Genomic DNA, 9729 nt, shown 5'->3' on the forward strand with positions numbered 1-9729 from the left:
CGGTTGAGGTTGGAAGTGACTTCTAAAGGTCATCTGGACCAACTCCCCTGCTCAAGCAGGGCTACCTAGAACCAGTTGCCCAGGACCATGTCCAGATGGCTTCTGAATATCTCCAAGGATGAAGACTTCACAACCTCTCTGGGCAACCTATGTCAATGCTCAGGCACTCTTACCGTAAAAAAAGTGTTTCCTGATGTTCAGGCTATCCTTGAATTGTAGACAATGATAGAATGAGACAACTGACTAGACATTAAGACAAATTCAGACTAGAAATGAGATGCCAGCTTTTTCAATTAGTTAAATTAACTACTGGAAAACATAATTTGGAGACTGGGAATTCGGTGAAGGCAGAAGAGGCATTTTCATACTTCCAGGGGATTTGTCTCCTCAGTAAGCACCTGTCTGTCATGGGCAAAACAGTCTTTACTTGAAGAATGTCACTCAATTTTAATGTATTGCCAATTAACATAAACTTTTAATTAATTTGGGTATTAAGAAACAATTAAACATTTAGGGAAAACACTTCTCCCCGCTTTTCCCAGGCTCAGCTTCACTCTAGACACCTCTCCTCCCCCTTCCCAGTACTCAGTTCCCATTGTTTGCACCGCAGATGACACTCGGTCCCTTTGGTGAGGCAAAGGACAGTGTAGGAGGTGGGGGTCAGGAGGGCCACGAAGATGATAAGAGGGCTGGAGCACCTTTCCTATGAGGACAGGCTGAGAGAGTTGGGGCTGTTCAGCCTGGAGAAGAGGAGGCTCCGGGGAGACCTGATAGTGGCCTTCCAGTACCTCAAGGGGGCCTACAAGAAAGATGGGGAGAGGCTGTTCAGTAGGGTAATGGTTTCAAAATAGAGAGAGGTAGATTTAGATTGAATATTAGGAAAAATTTTTTTACAATGTGAGTTGTAGAACACTGGAACAGGTTGCCCAGAGAGGTGGTGGAAGCCCCATCCCTGGAAACGTTCAAGGCCAGGTTGGATGGGGCTCTGAGCAACCTGACCTAGTCAGGGATGTCCCTGCTCCTTGCAGGGGGGTTGGACTAGATGACCTTTGAAGGCCCCTTCCAACTCTAACCATTCTATGATTCTATTATTTTATGTAGTAATTTCTGTCTGCTGCTCCTTGTTTCCTACTCATTTCCTCCTTCCCCTAACAGCTACCGCCCTTTTCTGAGTATGTTTGAGCAGAGGTTCCATATGCTTCTCTGGTTGTAGTTCTGGCACGCGGTGAGACATCGTCCATTGCCAAGCCAGCTGGAACCAGCTGTGACTGGCACAGGGCATGTCAGGGCCTGCTGCCACACAGCTCTCCCTTGCCATCTCCCTGTTACCAAAACCTTGCCATTTATACCCAGTTGACTGTGTATGGCAGGTTACTTGACAGATGCCCTTATAGTCAGCAGAGAAAAGCAGGCTGACTTAGACTAGATGTTTCTCTCTGACTATGGCTATAGCCATGGTACAGGAAGTGGCAGGCATTGAGCAAGTGTCACTTGTATGGAGAGCACAATATGCCTGCTCTGGTCAAGTTTCACCAGCCTTCTGGTGGAGGAAGGAGGACTGCTGCTGGTTGGATCACCCAGTCCTGCTCAGCTTGAGCTCAGGAGGCACTGCAGTTGTACAAATGAAACCAGGTCTTGTCAAGTGAGACCATGGCTTGCTTGCAATGGTTGATTACTTCTTGAAGAAATACTTCCTTTCCTAAGCTTGTCTACAGTGTTGGTTTGGGGCATCATGCAAAACAATTTAATTTCACCTTTTTTTTTGCGGCAGGTTGCAATCAAGTGAGTGGACGTCTTCCTTAAGTGCTAGCACTGATATGATTCCAGGTCATGAGCATTCCTTGCTGATTGACTCCGTGGATAATAATTTCAGCAAAGTAAGAACTTACATTCACAGTTGTCAATGATGTGAGCCCTGGCTGATCCAAGAAAATAAGAACTGAAAACTGTGAACCTATAGCAGCTAAATCCTTCTGTAGGCACATTTAAATCTGTTCGGGTTTGTGTAGGTTTCTGCTCTTGTCTTGCTCTGTTTTCCATGCCAAAAGCCACATACTGTTCTGATTGTGGCTCTACTATAGTCTGCATAAGCAGACTAAATTTCAGAGGTCACTAAAATGTAGGCCAGCATTGTCTGTACCTAAAATGTGGTCCCAGGTTTCTTGTGGAATTTTCAGCGCTTCAGTGGTGAGCAAATAGGCATAGTCTGTGCAAACAGCGTGCAATCTCATGCATAAGAAGTGTACATGTTACCGGCCCTACCATCTGTGATGTCTGGAGAGTATGCCCTTTTGTTTAGCAACCATCTCAGTTTTTTCTCACTTGCTGTCTTTCAACCCTGCATCAGCCAGGCTGGCAGCTGAATGGAGAGCTGCTTTTTCACTGTACTGAATGACAGCCTGGCAGTCACCTGTCGTGTTTTACTAAGGAGGAAGCCCTGCTGAAGAGTTTGCCCTGTGGTCTCTTCAGGACTTGTGGGTGGTGCTCTCAAGAGCAGCACCAGCAGAATTATGGCAAGAGTCATAACTGCATGCTACTCTGTGCTCATGCCTGGGGTTTGTTACTAGCATAGACAGTTTTTTCTTTCTACTGGAACTTTGATGGGAGATATTACATTGTCTGAGGACTCCTGAAAGAGCCTCTGTAGAGAAAGGTCACTCTACAGCAGCTTGTTCAACAGCTTCAGAAGTGCTTTGAGCTGCAAGGGTGAAAGGATGCAACAAATAAGTAATAATTTTCTTCTAGGCCAGAGAGTGAATCAGGATTCCTAGTAGCTCGAGGCTCTAGCAGAATTGATCCATATATTTCACTTGGAGGAACTAGAAATTTGTAGGGACCAAATGTTAGCGTTAGGAGACGTTGTGCATTCTGTTGCCCTTTCTCAAGCAGAATTGGAGAGAGCTGGTTCATGAGAAACCTGCAGAGAGCAGGGGAAGGGGAGTATTTAACTGAGGACTGGCTCTAGAGGTCAAATCTGACAGTGGAATGGGTTCGGGAAGGTTGATGCTCATTACCTTAAACAAACTTATCTTCATGGCCTGGAGAGCTCTAGGTGAAGGTAGCTGGAGACATCGCCATTCCTGGTACTGACTGGTCTCTCTTTTACTCTTCCAGACTCGGAATATCCTTGGACTGCGACGCCTGTTACGCTCTCTCTTCCTTTCCCGGACGCACTTGCCTCTAATAGTGGCCATGTATCTGCTTGCTGTCCATGTGCTGCTCTTCCTGTGCTTTACAGGCCACCTGTGAACAGGAGTAACAGCCTTTTCTTGAGGCACAGCCCTCTGTGTAATCCCTGGGCCTGCATTCCCTATCAACAGCGTAGCACTTCAATCAGCTGCCTTCTTTTTCTAAATCAGCCCTTAAGGAGCAGCTGCACCCAGCAACTTGCACCCTGGGTTGCTTGCTGTCTAAGTATGCAGCAGCCAGTGCTGATGCTTGGGATCTGTTTCCAGGACATCTGCCATTCCTTTGGTGTTTTTAAATGAGTGGTACATTTTCTGAGATAAGGTACTCACACTACAAGCTTCAAGGACAGCATCTGTTCTGTACCCAGAGGTAGCACTGCTCACAGAATCATAGAATCACAGGATGGAAGGCTTGGAAGGGACTGTTAAAAGCCATCCAGTCCAACCCCCCTGCCAGGAGCAGGGACATCTCCAACCAGATCAGGTTGCTCAGAGCCCCAGCCAACCTGGCCTGGAATGTTTCCAGGGATGGGGCACCCACCGCCTCTCTGGGCAACCTGGGCCAGTGTTCTGCCACCCTCATTGTAAAAGTTTTTTCCTGATGTCTAATCTGAATCTGCCTCCCTCTATTTTAAAACCATTACCCCTAGTCCTGTCACTTCAGGCCCTGCTAAAAAGTTTCTCTCCACGCTTTTTATAAGCCCCCTTTAAGTACTGGAAGACCGCTCTAAGGTCTCCCTGGAGCCTCCTCTTCAGGCTGAACAGCCCCAGCTCTCTCAGCCTGGCCTCACAGCAGAGCTGCTCCAGCCCTTTCAGCATCTGCGTGGCCTCCTCTGGACCCTCTGCAACAGCTCCACGTCCTTCTGATGTTGGGGGTTCTAGAGCTGGACGCAGCGCTGCAGGGGGGTCTCACCAGAGCGGAGCAGAGGGGCAGAATCCCCTCCCTTGACCTGCTGGCCACGCTTCTTTTGATGCAGCCCAAGATGCAGTTGACTTTCTGGGCTGGAAGGTCACATTTCTGGCTCATGTTGAGCGTCTCATCCACCAGTACCCGCAAGTCCTTCTCCTCAGGGCTGCTCTTATATAGTATTGTGCTGTGGTAGGAATAAGAAAAATATTCTTGAGTTGCTGCAGCACTTCAACACTTCTGTGAACTGCAGGTTCTTCCCCCTCTTAGCCTGAATCAGTGAGTTGGGTTAGCGAAACCTTGTAGCTACATAGAAAAAAGAGAAGCTTCTTCCCTTTCTGCCAACACTTAGATTTGCTCCATGGCTCAGTGCTATTTGAAATGCATATCCTAAGGAAGTTGTGGACACTTAAGAAACATGAATTGAATTTCAAAATCGTGTTTCCTGCTCAGCTGCATCTCCTGTTAAAGAAAGGCCAAAACTAGGATATCTGGTCCTGTTTGGCATTCCATTTAAAAACAGTCGTATGTCTGCCCTGACTAACCTGTAAAATAATGTCAGTAATTTAGTTATTGAAAAGGAATAGGAAACAATAAACTTTTTATCTCTAGGTTAATAGCCTTGCTGTTTATAGCATTTGTGCACCCCTCACAATGGCAGGTGCTTTCATACCTCTTGAAATGAGAGCAGCCATGCTCCTGCCACAAGATGTGTTGAAGGGTTCCATAATGTGGTATGTGGGCCCACATCAAAAGCAGAAGCTCCAGAAATCAACTGTACCGCCTATGCTGAGGAAGCGAGTAGAGTTCTGAAACCTTCTGGCCTCTCTGCGGTAGGAAAGGCCTGTTGTAGAAAGCTAATGCTGGTCATTGGACTTGTTTGAATATAAAGCAAACTGATGCAAATGGACTTGATCTGAAAGGATATATGGAAAGCTGTGTTTTCTAAAGAACTCCTGAATATGTCCTGGAATTGAGACTGCCCTCTTCCAAAGGGGGAATGCTGAATGCAAAGAAGATTAATTCCCTGTTGCAGACCAGGTCATCATTCTGGTCAGAGTACTTGCCAGAAGGATTATATCTGCCTCTTGCTAGAGTATGAGCGGTTACATTTTTCCCATGGGAAAGCGGTAGTTCTTTTCATATTGCTGGTAAACTAAGATTCTCTAGCCAGTGAACAAAGCCTGTTTGAGGATGGACTGATTTCATCATGGTAGCTAAAATAAGCGGATCCCTGGCTGGTCCAGAAGATTGGTACATACATTTTTGCACTACCCTTGATTATCTGTGTGGACTTCCTCAGCTATATAAAATTCATGACCAAATATTTTGCCTAGAGCTTCCTGGAGCATGTAATCCTGTATTTATAATAAAGATTATTTTTCAGATGGGATTTGTGTAATGTTGTCATGTAAATGTCAGAGGTCTCTTGAGGGTATGGTGCTGCTGTATCGTACCTTTTACAGGACCACTGTGGGCCTGTAGGTCACTTTTGTGTACGCTTGTATGTTGATTGCACAAGCTCTGTTTCTTCATATTATTTGAATGTCTATAAAAAGATTTTTTTTTCCCCATCTCACCTTTCTCTCAGCCTTTTTCAGCTTTTGCTGCAATGAAAAAAGAAGGAAATAGCATTTTAATAGTGAAAGCAATTCTGGTAAAGCAAGATCTGCTCAGGTTTACTTTTCTTTGCATTGAGGCACATCTGACTGGACACTGCACCCTGTCAGAGTGCAGCCCCAGCAAAGACACAGCAGTTAGCAACAGCAAGCTGGAAGCATGTTCCTAACTACTTAAAAAATATTGTCCTCTGCCAACTTTCTATAGCCAAAGACAGGTACTTTTGTTCATATTCACTACTACAACCCCCCACCACCCTTAGAACAAAAGCTAGTAACGGGGTGTTAGAAGACTGTAGGTAATGTTTCCACTGTATTTAATAGCAGCAAGAATTACAAGCAAAATACATCTTGTAGAATCATAGAATGGTTTGGGTTGGAAGGGACCTTAAAGATAATCCAGTCCAACCCCCCTGCCCTGGGCAGGGACACCTTCCACTAGTCCAGGTCGCTCACAGCCCTGTACAACCTGACTTTGAACACTTCCAGGGATGGGGCATCCACAGCTTCTCTGGACAACCTGGACCAGTGCCTCATAGCCCTCATAGTGAAGAATTTCTTCCTTATGTCTAGTCTAAATCTACCCCCTTCCAGTTTAAAGCCACTACCTCTTGTCCTATCACTACATGCTCTTGTCCAAAGTCCCTCCCCACCTTCCCTGCAGCCCCCTTTGGGTACTGGAAGGCCGCTCTAAGGTCTCCCCGGAGCCTCCTCTTCTCCAGGCTGAGCAGCCCCCTAAGCCTGGCCTCACAGCAGAGCTGCTCCAGCCCTCTCATCATCTGCATAGCCTCTGGGCCCTCCAACAGCTCCACATCCTTCTGATGTTGGGGGCTCCAGAGCTGGCCACAGCACTGCAGGGGAGGGTCTCACAAGAGCTTTCCTGAACTGAAATAATGCAAGCTCCTGCTGGTTCAGAGACATGTAAATATTTTATACCTTCAGATGGAACAGTTACACCTTAGATTAAATATATAAATATTTTTTAAAACCACCTCAGAAGGAACTCCTTATCTGATAATCGTAGTCTGACAAAACAGCTTTGTGGTTTGACCTAATGAATGATGTGGCATTTCAGCTGATGTTTCAAATGTTTCAACTTTTTGTTTCTTCTCTGTTTGATGGAATTGTCCTGCCTAGTTTTTGACCTATCTGCAATAGAGTCTGAGAAGGAGATCGACGAATGGAGCTATGCTCTGCCATCTCTGGTACACACAAACCAATTTAGTGTGGCCACTACTGAGGCAGGTCCAGGATTTGGTTTTGTGCCAGGAGGAAGGCAGCATTACAAGGGATAAGGAGGAGCGGAAGCAGGTTACTGCATGGAGCTGTAAGAGGAACCCCTCCCTACCCTCTCAGCTACATCTACAGAACAGGTATGAGCTTTGGGTGTGTCAGACAAAGCGCATGATGAGACAGAAGGGGAGGAACCTATGCAAGTACTCTCACCAAGGTCAGATCAACTGACACCTTACAACAAGAGTGGCATTAAGACCAGTGCTGAGAAGCAACAGTGAATTATGGTCATAGGTGACTCCCTCCTGAGCAGAATGGAGGCACCCATTTGCAGAGCAGACCCTCTTTTGAGGGATGTTTGCTGCCTCCCTGGGGCCCAAATCAGGGATGTCACCAGACAACGGACAAGCTTAGTACAGCCTTTGGACTATGACCCACTCTGGCTCTTTCATGTGGGTACTAATGATGTTGCAACAAGAAGCCCAGGGTTCAACAAAAGAGATTTCAGGGCCCTGGGAAGAACGCTAAAAGATTCAGGAGCACAGGCAGTGTTTTCTTCAGTCCTCCCAGCAATGGGGAGAGACATCACTGGAACAAACAGGTATGGCCAAGACATGAATACCTGGTTCCAGGGCTGGTGCAGCCACCAAAACTTTGCTTTTTACAACCATGGGAGAGTCTCTAAAACAGAAGGTATGCTGGGGCCTGATGAGATCCACCTGTCCCAATGGGGGAAACACATCTCTGCTTGTAAACTGGAGTTGGCGAGTGCTGGTCAGTTTTTAAGGAGCACTTTTTATAAGCACAGGAGCAGGCAATTCCACGGTGTCAAAAATCAAGCAAGTGAGGCAGAAGACCAGCTTGACTGAACAGGGAACTCCTTGTGGCGCTCAAGAGGAAAATGATCTCTGGAAGCGAGGTCAGGCTTCGCAGGAAGATTACATGGTTTGCATATGCAGGGAGAAGACTTGAAAGGCCAAACCTCAGAGTTGAAACAGGTCAGTGTTGTGTCAGACAACAAGAAAGGCTTTTTAAAGTGTATTAATAGCAAGAGAAGGTCTAAAGAAAACATTGGAGTGATCCTTGTCAAATATCGTTACCTGACTAATAGGGATGAAGAAAAAATGGAGGTGCTCAATGCTTTTTTTGCCTCAGTCTTTAATAATACTGATGGACCTTGGGCTGCCCAGTCCCCTGAGTCAGAGAACTGTGAATGTGGAACAGGAACTTTCCATTTGTGCACACTGAAATTGTAAGGGACCAGCTGTATCAGCTGAATGTTCACAAGTCTGTGAGGCCTGATGGGATTCACCCCACAGCACTGAAGGAGCTAGTGGATGTTACAGCAGGACCCATCTCGATCATCTAGCAAAGGTCCTGGGAGTCTGGGGAGGTCCCCCCTGACTGGAAGCTAGCCAACAAGAAGGGTTTAAGGGAAGACCCAGGAAACTACAGACCTGTTAGTCTAACCTCAGTTCCTGAAAAAAATATGGAGAAGGCCATACTGGGTGCTATTGAAAGACATTTAAAGAACAATGCCATCATCAAGCACAGTCAACATGGGTTCACAAAGGAAAGTCCTGTTTAACTAATTTGATATCTTTCTATGATAAGGTCCTATGATCCACCTAGTGGATGAAGGGAAGACAGTGGATGTAGTTTTTCTTCATTTTAGTAAGACTTCTGATACTGTCCCTGACAGCATCCTTCTGGACAAGTTGCCGAACTGCGACATAATCAGGTACGCAGTGCACTGAGTGAAGAACTGGCTGAATGGCAAGGCTCAAAGCGCTGTAGTGAACGGGGCTAACCTGGCTGGCAACCACTCATCTGGAGTGTTCCTTAGGGCTCGATTCTGGGGCCAGTTCTGTTCAATATTTTTATCAATGATCGGGATGCAGGAGTTTGCTGGTGATAATAAACTAGGAGGTGCTCTGAACTCATCTGAGGGACAAGAGGCTTTGCAGAGGGATCTAGACAGATTGGAGCATCGGGCAATCATCAACGGCATGAAATTTACCAAGACCAAATGCCAGATTCTGCATTTGGGGTGGAGTAATGCCACGTACAAGTATAAACTGTGAGAGGAGCGGCTGGAGTGCAGCCCTGCAGAAAGGGATCTGGGGGGGCCGGTGGGCAGCAGGGTCAACAGGAGCCAGCAGTGAGCCCTGGTAGCCAAAAGGGCAAACCGCACCCCGGGGCGCACCACACACAGCGTGACCGGCCGGGCAGGAGAGGGGACTGTCCCGCTGTGTTCAGCGCTGGTGCGGCCTCACCTCAAATACTGTGTGCAGTGCTGGGCCCCACCATTTAAAAAGAATGCTAAAGGTCCTTGAATGCGTCCAGAGCAGGGCAATGAAGTTGCTGACAAGCCTGGAAGGCATGTCCTATGAGGAGCAGCTGAGCACTTTGGGTTTGTCTCGTTTGGAGAGAAGGAGGCTGAAGGGCGACCTCATTGCTCTCGGCAGCTTCCTGAGGAGGGGATGTGGAGAGGGGGGTGCTGAGCTCTTCTCCCTGGGATCCAGTGATCGGACTTGTGGGAATAGTTCAAAGCTGTATCAGAGGAGATCCAGACATGAAATTAGGAAACATTTATTTACTGAGAGGCTGGTCAAACCCTGGAAGAGCACTTCCTGGAGAGGTGGTCCATGTCCCAAGCCTGCCAGTGTTTATGCCGCATTTGGACAACGCCGTTAACAACATGCTCTAACTTTTGGCCAGCCCTGAAGTGGCCAGGCAATTGGACCAGATGATTTTTGTAGGTTGCTTCCAATGAACTATT

General features: G+C 47.0%; 1 protein-coding gene across 1 annotated transcript in view; it reads left to right on the top strand.

The window, feature by feature from the left end:
- Window positions 1–5488, top strand: part of GOLGB1 (golgin B1) — a 50872-nt gene extending 45384 nt beyond the window's left edge. Inside the window, exons 22-23 of the mRNA XM_086743508.1 lie at window positions 1772–1877; window positions 3115–5488. Of these exons, the coding sequence (XP_086599634.1) occupies window positions 1772–1877; window positions 3115–3249 (241 nt within the window). The 3' untranslated portion in view covers window positions 3250–5488. The remainder of the gene's footprint in view (window positions 1–1771; window positions 1878–3114) is intronic.
- Window positions 5489–9729: the final 4241 nt, after the last annotated feature.

This window comes from Chlamydotis macqueenii, chromosome 1 (assembly GCF_036417535.1).
Source record: "Chlamydotis macqueenii isolate bChlMac1 chromosome 1, bChlMac1.mat, whole genome shotgun sequence".
NCBI lineage: Eukaryota > Metazoa > Chordata > Aves > Otidiformes > Otididae > Chlamydotis > Chlamydotis macqueenii.